Source organism: Engystomops pustulosus, chromosome 5, assembly GCF_040894005.1.
Source record: "Engystomops pustulosus chromosome 5, aEngPut4.maternal, whole genome shotgun sequence".
Lineage (NCBI taxonomy): Eukaryota > Metazoa > Chordata > Amphibia > Anura > Leptodactylidae > Engystomops > Engystomops pustulosus.
In genome coordinates this window covers 15054934-15069577 of record NC_092415.1, presented here as the reverse complement: position 1 = coordinate 15069577, position 14644 = coordinate 15054934, and the positions used below count along the sequence as shown (strand labels likewise).

Below are 14644 nucleotides of genomic sequence, written 5' to 3'. Positions count from 1 at the left end.
GCTCAGGGGTATTTTATAGGGAGTCAGCCTGCCAATCTCTATTGCTAATCAATTGTTATCTTCTGTCCAATAGGAGGATGTGAGACTTAACCCATTCAGTGCTGCCGTAGGACGACCAGGAAAGCAGTTATATTCCTGTACATAGGGGGCAGTATTATAGTAGTTATATTCTTGTACATAGGAGGCAGTATTATAGTAGTTACATTCTTGTACATAGGGGGCAGTATTATAGTAGTTATATTCTTGTACATGTGGGGCAGTATTATAGCAGTTATATTACTGTACATAGGGGGCAGTATTATAGTAGTTATATTCTTGTACATGGGGGGCAGTATTATAGCAGTTATATTACTGTACATAGGGGGCAGTATTATAGTAGTTATATTCCTGTACATAGGGGGCAGTATTATAGTAGTTATATTCTTGTACAAAGGGAGCAGTATTATAGTAGTTATATTCCTGTACATAGGTGGCAGTATTATAGTAGTTATATTCTTGTACATAGGTGGCAGTATTATAGTAGTTATATTCTTGTACATAGGGGTAGTATTATAGTAGTTATATTCTTGTACAAAGGGAGCAGTATTATAGTAGTTATATTCCTGTACATAGGTGGCAGTATTATAGTAGTTATATTCTTGTACATAGGTGGCAGTATTATAGTAGTTATATTCTTGTACATAGGTGGCAGTATTATAGTAGTTATATTCTTGTACATAGGGGGCAGTATTATAGTAGTTATAGTCTTGTACATAGGGGGTAGTATTATAGTAGTTATATTCTTGTACAAAGGGAGCAGTATTATAGTAGTTATATTCCTGTACATAGGTGGCAGTATTATAGTAGTTATATTCTTGTACATAGGTGGCAGTATTATAGTAGTTATATTCTTGTTCATAGGGGGCAGTATTATAGTAGTTATATTCTTGTACACAGGGGGCAGTATTATAGTAGTTATATTCTTGTACATAGGGGGTAGTGTTATAGTAGTTATATTCTTGTACATAGTGGGGCAGTATTATAGTAGTTATATTCTTGTACATAGGGGGCAGTATTATAGTAGTTATATTCTTGTACATAGGTGGCAGTATTATAGTAGTTTTATTCCAGTACATAGGGGGCAGTATTATAGTTGTTATATCCTTGTACATAGGGGCAGTATTATAGTAGTTATATTATTGTACAAAGGGAGCAGTATTATAGTAGTTATATTCCTTTACATAGGTGGCAGTATTATAGTAGTTATATTCTTGTACAAAGGGAGCAGTATTATAGTAGTTATATTCTTGTACATAGGGGGCAGTATTATAGTAGTTATATTCTTGTACATAGGGGGTAGTGTTATAGTAGTTATATTCTTGTACATAGTGGGGCAGTATTATAGTAGTTATATTCTTGTACATAGGGGGCAGTATTATAGTAGTTATATTCTTGTACATAGGTGGCAGTATTATAGTAGTTTTATTCCAGTACATAGGGGGCAGTATTATAGTTGTTATATCCTTGTACATAGGGGCAGTATTATAGTAGTTATATTATTGTACAAAGGGAGCAGTATTATAGTAGTTATATTCCTTTACATAGGTGGCAGTATTATAGTAGTTATATTCTTGTACAAAGGGAGCAGTATTATAGTAGTTATATTCTTGTACATAGGGGGTAGTGTTATAGTAGTTATATTCTTGTACATAGTGGGGCAGTATTATAGTAGTTATATTCTTGTACATAGGGGGCAGTATTATAGTAGTTATATTCTTGTACATAGGTGGCAGCATTATAGTAGTTTTATTCCAGTACATAGGGGGCAGTATTATAGTTGTTATATCCTTGTACATAGGTGGCAGTATTATAGTAGTTATATTCCTGTACATAGGGGGCAGTATTATAGTAGTTATATTCTTGTACAAAGGGAGCAGTATTATAGTAGTTATATTCCTGTACATAGGTGGCAGTATTATAGTAGTTATATTCTTGTACAAAGGGAGCAGTATTATAGTAGTTATATTCCTGTACATAGGTGGCAGCATTATAGTAGTTTTATTCCAGTACATAGGGGGCAGTATTATAGTTGTTATATCCTTGTACATAGGTGGCAGTATTATAGTAGTTATATTCCTGTACATAGGGGGCAGTATTATAGTAGTTATATTCTTGTACAAAGGGAGCAGTATTATAGTAGTTATATTCCTGTACATAGGTGGCAGTATTATAGTAGTTATATTCTTGTACAAAGGGAGCAGTATTATAGTAGTTATATTCCTGTACATAGGGGGCAGTATTATAGTAGTTATATTCTTGTACAAAGGGAGCAGTATTATAGTAGTTATATTCCTGTACATAGGTGGCAGTATTATAGTAGTTATATTCTTGTACAAAGGGAGCAGTATTATAGTAGTTATATTCCTGTACATAGGTGGCAGTATTATAGTAGTTATATTCTTGTACAAAGGGAGCAGTATTATAGTAGTTATATTCTTGTACATAGGGGGCAGTATTATAGTAGTTATATTCCTGTACATAGGGGGCGGTATTATAGTAGTTATATTCTTGTACAAAGGGAGCAGTATTATAGTAGTTATATTCCTGTACATAGGTGGCAGTATTATTGTAGTTATATTCTTGTACATAGGGGGCAGTATTATAGTAGATATATTCCTGTACGTAGGGGGGCAGTAATATAGTAGTTATATTCTTGTACATAGGGGGCAGTATTATAGTAGTTATATTCTTGTACATAGGGGGCAGTATTATAGTAGTTATATTCTTGTACATAGAGGACAGTATTATAGTAGTTATATTCTTGTACATAGGGGGCAGTATTATAGTCGTTATATTCCTGTACATAGGGGGGCAGTATTATAGTAGTTATATTCTTGTACATATGGGGCAGTATTATAGTAGTTATATTCCTGTACATAGAGGCAGTATTATAGTAGTTATATTCCTGTACATAGGGGGCAGTATTATAGTAGTTATATTCTTGTACATAGGAGGCAGTATTATAGTAGTTATATTCTTGTACATAGGGGGCAGTATTATAGTAGTTATATTCCTGTACATAGGGGGCAGTATTATAGTAGTTATATTCCTGTACATAGGGGGCAGTATTATAGTAGTTATATTCTTGTACATAGGGGGCAGTATTATAGTAGTTATATTCTTGTACATAGGGGGCAGTATTATAGTAGATATATTCCTGTACGTAGGGGGGCAGTATTATAGTAGTTATATTCTTGTACATAGGGGGCAGTATTATAGTAGTTATATTCTTGTACATAGGGGGCAGTATTATAGTAGTTATATTCTTGTACATAGAGGACAGTATTATAGTAGTTATATTCTTGTACATAGGGGGCAGTATTATAGTCGTTATATTCCTGTACATAGGGGGGCAGTATTATAGTAGTTATATTCTTGTACATATGGGGCAGTATTATAGTAGTTATATTCCTGTACATAGAGGCAGTATTATAGTAGTTATATTCCTGTACATAGGGGGCAGTATTATAGTAGTTATATTCTTGTACATAGGAGGCAGTATTATAGTAGTTATATTCTTGTACATAGGGGGCAGTATTATAGTAGTTATATTCCTGTACATAGGGGGCAGTATTATAGTAGTTATATTCCTGTACATAGGGGGCAGTATTATAGTAGTTATATTCCTGTACATAGGGGGCAGTATTATAGTAGTTATATTCTTGTACATAGGGGGCAGTATTATAGTAGTTATATTCTTGTACATAGGGGGCAGTATTATAGTAGTTATATTCTTGTACATAGGGGGCAGTATTATAGTAGTTATATTCTTGTACATAGGGGGCAGTATTATAGTAGTTATATTCTTGTACATGGGGGGCAGTATTATAGTACTTATATTCCTGTACATAGGGGGCAGTATTATAGTAGTTATATTCTTGTACATAGGGGACAGTATTATAGTAGTTATATTCTTGTACATAGGGGGGCAGTATTATAGTAGTTATATTCTTGTACGTAGGGGGCAGTATTATAATAGTTATATTCTTGTACATAGGGGGCAGTATTATAGTAGTTATATTCTTGTACATGGGGGGCAGTATTATAGCAGTTATATTACTGTACATAGGGGGCAGTATTACTTAGCAAAATATTGCAAGAAAGAAAACAAACAGCTAATCCATATTTTTTCCTGTTCCCTCCATTGTTCTCCATATTCTGAATAGAAGGCACATCTATATCTCGTATTATTTTTGTATTATAAGCTGATTATAATCCTCTCGGTATAATGAGGGCCGCGCTGATCAGTATTAGCAGCCTCCATATTTCACATTATTATTCCGCTAAGGATTTACAATGATGTCAATGTCCCTCATGCAGGAAGCTTGTGACAAGGTGATTTTGTTAAGTCCCTTTAGAGAAAAGAAATAACTGTGCGCTGCTCACATGTTCTGCTACTGGAAACATTCACCTCAAAAAGAGAAATAAAGGAGAATAAATTCATTAAAGCCGTCCAGCGCGGTAAACACTTGCATTATTCTAATCCCGTTAAATCAGATTTACATGGGGGAAAGCGGTGCCCCCCTCATAGGAAGAGCTTAGCATACCTCTCCGAGCACAAGCCCTAAAAGACGCCCCCAGCCGGGATCCATAATGCCGCCATATGAGGTCCTGTAAGGTTCCAACGTATAAGAGCCTTGTCCAGACTCAGGCAAAGTATGAATTAATGAAATTCCTTCTGCGTCCTCGTGCTTTGGCGCCAGGGCTACGGATCAGTCGTCCTTGGCTACCACTTTTCTCCATGGTGGATAAGCTGTTTAGATGTAGAAATAATTGTCCCGTTGGTTTTGTTTGGAGATACTGGACCGTGCCCCCGACTAAAGGAGATGGATTTCACGCTAATCAGGCCGCAGCTGGTATTCCGTCACAATGTGTCCATCTATCTGCCATATCTGTGCAAGCCAGACATCTCCCCGTACATAGACGCAACGTGAGAAACTGGGGAAATCCCTAAATGAAACCAGTCTGCGAGGCATAAAAGGATCATCTTACCATGCGGAAGCCTAGACAGCTGGAGAGATGTGTAATCAGACCTATGTGTATGTGGTTAGTAGCAGCAGGACTGTGAAATATGGATATATATTCCAGGATTGTAGCTTCTTCAAGTGCACTGGGGGTGTGTCCTCACACTGCTGTGCACTGTGCTCTCTGCAGCCAGTATTAGGTATTGTCCTGGAGAGATGTGTAATCATTACTTTGTCTTAAATGCTTAACCGCACTATATCTTATGGGTGTAATGACAGATACACCCCTTCTTATATTCTGATTATCTTCCATCAGTAATCTTGTACTGTAGGGGTAATAATGGGAAGTAAAACCTTTACCTCTGTGGATATACTATGGGGTTAATCACTGCCCCGGGTCTTCCCCCAGTGGAGCATCCATGGCTATAAGACTCCACACACCTACATGGTAGCAGTCTCCGTAAGCAGAACTCTTACTTCCCGACCCGGGTCTCCATAGTGGATTTGTCATCTTGTAGACCTTACCGGGGGTTGAACCTGCATTGACCTGTCTCCATGCAGTGAGTTAATCACTCTGGAGATTATATCGGGATTTGAGCATCCATATGGCTGCTGTTTTGCATCCCGCTACGTAAATATGGTATAGCACAGAAGTGCTCTCTTTGCTTAAAAAAATAATAATTCTTTATTCTTGTATAGCACCTACAGATTACGCAGCGTGCACAGAACTTGCCAAATCAGTCCCTGTCCCCAATGGGGCTCACAATCTAATCACCCTACCAGTATGTTTTGGAGTGTGGGAGGAAACCGGAGCACCCAGTGGAAACCCACAAAAACACGAGAGAACATACAAACTCTTTGCAGATATTGACCCTGGACGGGATTTGAACCCAGGACCCCAGCACTGCAAGGCTTTAATGCTAACCACTGAGCCACAGTGCTGCCCATAAACTTTCAGTCGTCTGCTGTAGGCCGATTGGAACACGGCTCCAAGCTGGCAGTGATGACGTGGGAGGGAGGCGGCACCCGAGGACCTCTCTTATACTCCAAAGTGTAGCAGAGTGCGACACAGTATCCAGACTCTACACTCCACGCCATACACACGGTCACCACTGTAAGTGTGTATTAGAGACCTGCCTGACCAGGTCTAACCCTATGTGGAGGTAGGTCATGTGTGGGAAAGTTTTATCGGGTCCTATTAGTGTCCAATGAATGCGACACTTATAGTAAACAAAGGCAAGAAAACACATTGTGGGGCAAATTTACTTACCCGGTCCTGTCGCGAACCCCGATTCGGACACTCCGACAAAGATGTAGTCTGGCGCGAGTTCACCTTCTTCTTTCCGGTGCTGGTAAGTGCGTGTCTTGCAACACAATTCTAAATGTTAAATCCTGCACGTTGTCCACATCCGACGGGTTGTCCGTCGGGTTGTCCCCCCGATTTGTGTCGCGTGCAAGCCGGTGCCAAAATCCGATCGCGTGTGACACAATCCCCTGTTAAATGCGGTGCAAAACGGAAATCGTCGGGAAATCCTGCGGACCCTTAGTAAATGAGCCCCTATATTTTTAGAGCTTCTTCTTCACCATATCCCTCTGAGAAGTTTAGTTGTAGACGAAACGGGTAAGAGAGGTGCTGATGGGCACTTTGATCAAGGGACTGGGGAATGCCCTTGTAAGGGCGGGAGTCATGGAGACAAGCTAGGGGCAGAATAGTGCTTTCCCAATGCCCAAGATATACCCCTTATATATTTTTAGAACTTCTCCTTCACCATATCCCTCTGAGGAGTCTAGTTGTAGACGAAATGTGTAATAGAGGGGGCACTTTGATCAAGGGACTGGGGAATGCCCCTGTAAGGGCGAGAGTCATGGAGACAAGCTAGGTGCAGATTAGTGCTTCCCCATCACCCATCTGTTTGGATTTCGGGTAAGAACGCAGATTGTTTGCCATGAAGTAGCATTTTTGTGTATGTGGATTTAGGGTGCGTTAAAATCTGATAGACACATCCATTTTTGGGGGATTTTTAGGTCTGTTAACCATTTTTACATTTCAGGTGTGGGTTTAGACCCATTTTTTAACAAATTTTTCAATAACGTTTTGTGTCATTAAGTACTTACTACTTAGTTTAATGCTGCACTTGTGTTGTTGATGTTGTTATCAGCTGGATTGTGAAAAACATTTTTTTCCCCTGGATTGTAACTTCTCTAAGTGTATTGGGAGCATTTCCTCACACTGCTGTGCTCTTATCTCTATGCATTAAACTGCTCTACAGCCCCACACAGCAGACTTTTGCTCCAATACCGCAGCAGTTACTCAGAGTAGGGTCTAAGGAGCAGTTGACTGCAGAGAGCTAAGAGCACAGCAGTATGAAGACAGACCCTAAGTGACCACTAATAAACATGCTGATTAAAAGAAATACATATACATATATATAGTGACTGTGCCATATTTATCTACTATAGGGTCCAGGGAACATGTAATAATAAGAAAATTTTACTTTGTTCAGCTAAAAATTCAGCTAAAAAAGAAAAGAAATGAATTGTGCAGTGCACGTTTCTTCCACTAGGTGGCGCACTAGAGTGTAGACTGGGGCACTGTGGTCTGTGCTGCTCATGGCTGTAATGGTATTTCTACATGAAGTCTCTGTACAGACAGCGCACTATATGTAAGGGTCTTATCTGGACCTACAGAACCGTGTGTGGTGACCCGGGATTGTATTTGGGGTGCTGGGCCTTTAAGGTGTCACACAGTGGTAGTCTATATCCGAGGGAATATATGGGCCCCAATCCCAGGTGGCACTCACACTCCTTGTGTGTCCCGATTACCCGCCCCCACGTAGGTACCTGTAGCAATGAAGGGGGTAACCGTTGCTCTTTATTGGCAGGACACGAGAAATCCAGATCACAGTCGTTTTGGATGGTGTAGCTGATGGTAAGTGGTCTTCTGAAGCAGATGAGCGGAGTCTTTTCACAGAGGCTTGGACTAGCAATAACTATGCTTGCTTGAGCTGAGTAGAATACCTGCTCCCAATGACTTTACTTCCTATTAGACAGGGTACGTGCTTAAATACGAACAAACTTTGGCGCTGCTGGCGGGATGACCCTCAAACTTCCAAGACAGCTTGCTATGGGCTCTGTATATATATTATGTATTGTCCCACAGACGGTTAAAGAGGATGCACGTAGTAATCCCTGCTAACTTGGGTAAGCGGGTGATGAACAGGCTTGCAAAGGATATGGCCTATGGCTCTTTCTCCTCACAGACTTACTTGACCACACACTGGAGTGTGTCTGCACACGGCACACACCGAAGTGTGTCTCCCCAAAACTACAGGGTTACAGACCCTCTATCCAGAGGGCTGCTCCTGGGACTCCTCCTTCCAGAGCAATCAAAGCCTTGACTGGCCCTGGAGGTCAGGTGATTCAGAAGATCCACTCCCACAGCTTGACCAGGTGCAGATGATGTAATATTACAGTAATATTGCGTAATATAGAAGGGAGGGCACTAACATTGCAAGTGATATAATACAATTATACAAACCACATGGAAATCTAAAATGGAGAATGAACTACTCCCACACTAGGCTTGGGCCTATACCTTCACATGTGCTTACAGAAGATGCATGAAAGACTAGGTAAGGGAATACATATATGAGAAAATGGGAATTATTCTCACCGTTAATTCGGTTTCCATTAGTCCACCATGACGGCCCACCTGGAGGTTGACCCCTTGACCTCTGTAGGGACAGGAAGCAGAGAGGTTAAATTCCCCCCCCTTGCACTCACATACCAGTGTCTTCCAAATAATAACACCGGCAGTGGATGCAACCCCTTTATTGCATGTTAATTTCACATACACTATATACAGTAATATATCATTATAGCATAACAATATATATATACATATATTTCTAGGGGTGGGAAAAAATACATGGGCCGTCATGGTGGACTAATGGAAACCGAATTAACGGTGAGAATAATTCCCATTTTCCATATCGTCCCCCATGACGGCCCACCTGGAGATTTATCAAATAATTCCTTAGGGAGGGACTACAGTTTGCAAGACTTTTCTACCAAAGGCTAATTCTTTGGTATTCTGGATATTCAGTCTGTAATGTTTGGCAAAGGTCAATTGGTTCGACCAGGTGGCAGCCCTGCATATTTCCTCGATGGAAGCGCCCCTCTTTTCTGCCCATGTGGTAGCCATAGCTCTGGTTGAATGGGCTCTGACTCGCTCAGGAATAGTCAGATTCTGGGATTCATATGCTCCTTTGATGATCAGCTGAATCCATCTGGCTATAGAGGCTTTAGATGCTTTCTTCCCTTTGTTCTTGTTGCCGAACTGAAGGAGAATATTGGAATCTTGGCGCCATGATTCCGTGTTTTTTATATAATGCAGCAAGATTCTTCTGACATCCAAGGAATGCCAAGTAGCTTCTTTTGGAGATTTTGGATCCTGAAAAAACGATGGAAGGAAAATTTCTTGATTTCGATGAAACTCTGAAGAAACTTTAGGAACAAAGGTTTTATCAAGCCTTAAAGTAACTCTATCCTCAGAGATTCTCAAGTATGGCTCTCTAATCGACAATGCCTGAATCTCCCCTAACCTTCTAGCGGATGTTATAGCTATTAGGAAGGTCAATTTTTGGGTCAAGTCCTTTATGTTAGCATCTTCCATAGGCTCGAATGGTGGCCCAGTAAGGTAATTCAGAACTAAAGAAAGGTCCCATGATGGGATTTTCTGTATATAATTTGGTCTCAGTCTGGATGTGGCTTTTACAAACCTGCTGATCCATCTGTTATCGGCCAAGGGATGATCAAAGAAAGCGCTTAGAGCTGAAATCTGGACTTTGAGGGTACTGGTCTTCAACCCTTTGTCAAATCCGGACTGCAGGAAGTCTAGGATCTGAGAAATATTCGGAGATGTTTGGTTAGGTTGACTTGAACCACAAAATGACATAAACTTTTTCCATATTTTATTATAAATAGCAAAGGTGACTGGTTTACGACTTGCTTTCATGGTGGTTATTACCTTGTCTGAAAGACCTCTGGACTTTAGTAATGACCTTTCAGGATCCAGGCCGAGAGACTGAGAGACCGTGGGTTTGGGTGATAGATGGGACCTTGGGACAGGAGATCTTCTCTGACAGGCAGAATTATCGGTTCTGCTAGAGCCATTTCTTTTAGGGCTGGGAACCAGTTCTTTTTCGGCCAGTATGGCACTATTAGGATTACAGTGGCCTTGTCCGCCCGAATCTTTTGTATGACTCTGGAAATCAGTGGAATAGGAGGAAAAGCATACATAAGAGGAGCGTCCCAAACCTGATTGAATGCGTCCATCTGAAGGCCTGACCCGGTGCTGTCCAGCGAGTAGAAATTTCCTACTCTGGAATTGGTCTTGGTAGCAAATAAATCTATCGTCGGATGACCCCAAACCTTGGTTATCTCTTGGAATACATTGTCGTTCAGACACCACTCGTTTTGATCTAGGTGATTCCGGCTTAAGAAATCCGCCACCTTGTTGTTTTCTCCTCTTAGATGGATCGCTTTCAACGAGAGGATATATTTTTCTGCCCAGCAAAAAATCTTTTCCGATAACTCCAGGAGATCTTTGCTCCTTGTGCCCCCTTGGTGCTTCAAGTAAGCCACTGTTGTTATATTGTCTGAGTAGACTTTCACATGATGTCCTTTGAGTTCTGAGGCACTGTTTTTCAAGGTCTCCCATACCGCTCTTAGTTCTCGGTAATTTGAGGACCGATTTTGAATGGAGACAGTCCACCGACCCTGAAGAAGTTTGTCTCCTAGATTTGCACCCCAACCTGACCGACTGGCATCTGTTTGGATTACTTTGATTGGCCATGGATGCCAAGGTATTCCTTTCATTAAATGTGACATGTCTGTCCACCAATTCAGGAACATTTTGACTCTTGGAGGTAGTTGGATACTCTGGTCTAGATGGTGGGAGTTCTTGTCCCAAACCTCTAAAATCCAGCACTGGAATCTTCGAGTATGACTTTGACTCCATTGAACAGATTGTATGCAAGCCGTCATCTGCCCCAACATTCTCATGGCTTCTCTTATTGTGCAACAGTCTTGTTGTTGGAAGTGGTGTATCTTCTGAATGAGTCTGTCCCTTTTTTCGGGAGGAAGAAATGACATCTGTAAGGATGTGTTTAGAAGTGTGCCTAGGAATATTGTGTTTTTGCTGGGTGTCAGTTTTGATTTCTCCCAGTTTATGCACCAGCCTAGTTGTTGCAGGGTAGTAATCGTCAGATTCCTGTGCTGTATAAGTTCCCGTTCTGTCTGACCAATTATCAGTAGGTCGTCCAGGTATGGAATCACCACCACTTTCTTGGATCTCAAAAATGCCACTACTTCTATCATGATTTTTGAAAAGGTCCTTGGGGCGGACGAGATCCCGAACGGGAGAGCTTTGTACTGAAAACAAGCTGTGTTTCCCTCCGGAGTGACTACTGCAAATCTGAGGAATTTCTGAGATGGTGGATAGATCGGCACATGGTAGTATGCGTCTTTTAGGTCGATGGTACATAAGAACGCATTTGGCGGAATTAATGGGGTGGCTGAGCATATAGTTTCCATCTTGAATCTCCTGTAAAGAATATGCTTGTTCAGATTTTTGAGATTGAAGATTAGACGGAATGTTCCATTTGGCTTTGTTATGAGGAATAAAGGAGAATAATGACCTTTCCCTTGTGATTGTTTGGGTACTGGAGATATCACATCCATGGTCTTTAGCTTCAGGACCTCCTGCCATAAGCTGGAGGTTAGTGATTGCGACGGCTGTTTTGTTACTATGAAGTTGTTGGGAGGAAGAGAAGTCAGTTCTAACTTGTACCCGTCTAGTAGAATCCCTAAGACCCATGGGTTTGAGGTTATTTGGGTCCAATGGTGACGGAAATGGAGCAGTCTTCCTCCCACTCTGGCGTCATTGCTTTCTAAAGTTAGATGATGAGTTACTGGAGCTGAGTAGGAATCCTCTTCCTCTTCCACCTTTGGAATAACTCCATCTACCTTGTTTGCCTTTACCTCTGTATGGAAACTTCTTCTCCTTTGGGTCACGAAAGGATTGTTTCCTTTGACCTGTTCTTGTTTCAGGAAACCCTTTTTTACGATCCGCCGCTCTCTCCAGAATGGCGTCTAATTCTGCCCCAAATACATATTCACCCTGGAAGGGAAGACTACATAGTTTGGCTTTTGATCTGCAATCACCACTCCACTGTCTTAACCAAATGGCACGTCTTACTGAATTTGACAAGGCACTTTCTTTTGCGCTGAACCTTACTCCCTCTGCCGAGGCATCCGCAATAAAGGCTGTAGCAGACTTTAACATAGGAATAGTATCCAGCAGCATTTCTCTTGAGGTGCCAGTTTTTATGTGGTTCTCTAATTCAGATAGCCAGAAAAAGAGAGTACGGGAAACAGAAGTCGTAGCTATATTCACCTTTAAATTAAGCATGGCGGCTTCCCATGCTTTTTTCAATAAACTATCAGCTTTTCTATCCATCGGGTCTCTAAGCTGAATGGCGTCTTCAAATGGAAGATCAGTCTTCTTTGTGATTTTAGTCACCTGGACATCTACTTTGGGTGTAGCATTCCAGTTCTTTACTTCCTCTTCATCAAATATCAGACGATTTTTGAAATCTTTAGAGACAGAAATTCTATTTTCAGGCTCTCTCCATTCCTCCAATATCAATTCCTTAAGTGTATTGTTTATTGGAAACACTCTTTTCTTTTTCGCTTTAAGTATGCCAAATAGTTCATCCTGTACAGATTTTGCCTCCTCAATGTCTTCAATTTTTAACGTATCTCTGACCGCTTTAAGCAATGCATCAAGATTTTCTGATGCGAATAGGTATTTCGACTCCATTTTGGTAGCCGCTATAGATTGAGAAACATCCATATCTAAGGAAAAAGATGTACTAGCTTCCTCTGATTCAGCTTCAGACTCAGAATAGGACTCCATCACCCTGGGCCTTTTAGGTGGTACTATCTGGGGAATAATGGAAGCCACAGAAGCCGCCACAGATGTCTGGACTTCTCCCTTAATGAATGATCTCATCTCTTCCATAAAGGAGTATTTCTCTTCTTTGAGTAGACTGTCTAAACATTCTTTGCATACAGGTTTCTTGTAGTTACTTAAGAGCTTATTGAAACACATATTGCATCTGCGTGATTGTGCCTTCTTTTTCTCTAGCTCTTTTGTTTTCTCCTTCTCTTTAGATTCCTACCAAAAAGAAGGAGAACAAAACCAGATTTTGTAGACAGGCTACATGTAATGTGGAATTAAGAAATCCCAAACATACTAGACACCCCGAAACCACTCACAGGAGTTATAGGCGGGGGGTCTGATACAATGATGTCCATTGCTGAGGACTCGGAGCTGCCAATTGTAATCTATGCATAAACATAACAAACGTTAGAATGTGCAATTACATAGCCGCAATATCATATAGATATATATGTGCTCACAATGGCTGACCTTAATAGCGTATATAAACGTGAAGGCTCAGCTAGAAATCCAGGCACCAGCTCTATATTCTAAAAAGACAATGTTTCTCCATTAGTTTTACTGAAAGAAAGCATACTCAATTCTTAAGGTAATGTACCTGTTCCACGTAGCGTGCACGGCTGATGGCGACAGAAGTATAGACCTCAGATCAACGTGAGAGCCCGCTTGATATTTCAAACATACTCACGCCGGCTTCTCGTGTCCGCGATACGTCACTTCCGGTGCGACACACTTTGGCCGGAAGTCGCCATCTTGGAACACCCGGAAGTGTTCCATTTTCCCTGCACGCGCCCGGGTGATGTTGGCTTCGCGGAGCCGTCAACAGAGCCGGTCGAAGGTCCCCTTCCAGGCAGGGGAAGGATGCGCTATGCACCGCTCGCGGCCCGGGACCAGGTAGGATGTAGGGACATGTCCCGCACCTATACTCCCCCCTGACTGTCCCCCTGGAGGAGACGGGGAGAGTTCTCTCCACTCCCTGCCCTGTGTAGGGACAGGAAGACACTGGTATGTGAGTGCAAGGGGGGGGAATTTAACCTCTCTGCTTCCTGTCCCTACAGAGGTCAAGGGGTCAACCTCCAGGTGGGCCGTCATGGGGGACGATATGGAAAACAGGGGTTTAAGCTATGCAGGTGACCAAACATATAGTGACAGACTGCCAGATGTATACTGGGCATGTCCAGGTCACTGCAAACACCCTCACTGAAAATAAGCCGTCCTCGGCGTCTATATGAGGAGGAAATGCACATGTTTAGGTGGGGTAGCACCTGAAATACAATGACAATGTAAAGTTAGAATGATCTGGAAAATATATCATAGAGCAATGCAATAACACATGAAAATAACAATGAAAATGCGCAAAACAATATGAACAGTAGATATAGTGCACTTTAGGTAGAGTCTCTTTTAGCAATTAGGCATTGTCCATGGGAAGGCTCTGGTAAAAGGCACTTTTGAGAACAGACACAGTCCTTAGTAGTCCATAGACTGTATTAATATGCAAGTTAACCAGAAACAATATGCATGGTAGTTAACCAGGTACTCGAGGCTTAAACCGTTGCAAACTAGCTAACTATCTAGTTAAATAAACAGTAATATATGTATACAAGCAAAACAT

General features: G+C 41.3%; 1 protein-coding gene across 1 annotated transcript; it reads right to left on the bottom strand.

Annotated features, from left to right (window-relative positions):
* Nucleotides 1-11946: 11946 nt before the first annotated feature.
* LOC140132427 (uncharacterized) lies at nt 11947-13411 on the bottom strand. The gene is made up of 2 exons (XM_072151201.1): nt 13347-13411; nt 11947-13245 (listed from the first exon to the last, which is right to left on the bottom strand). The coding sequence occupies exons 1-2, from the start codon at nt 13383-13385 to the stop codon at nt 11947-11949; spliced, it is 1338 nt and encodes a 445-aa protein (XP_072007302.1). The 5' UTR covers nt 13386-13411.
* Nucleotides 13412-14644: the final 1233 nt, after the last annotated feature.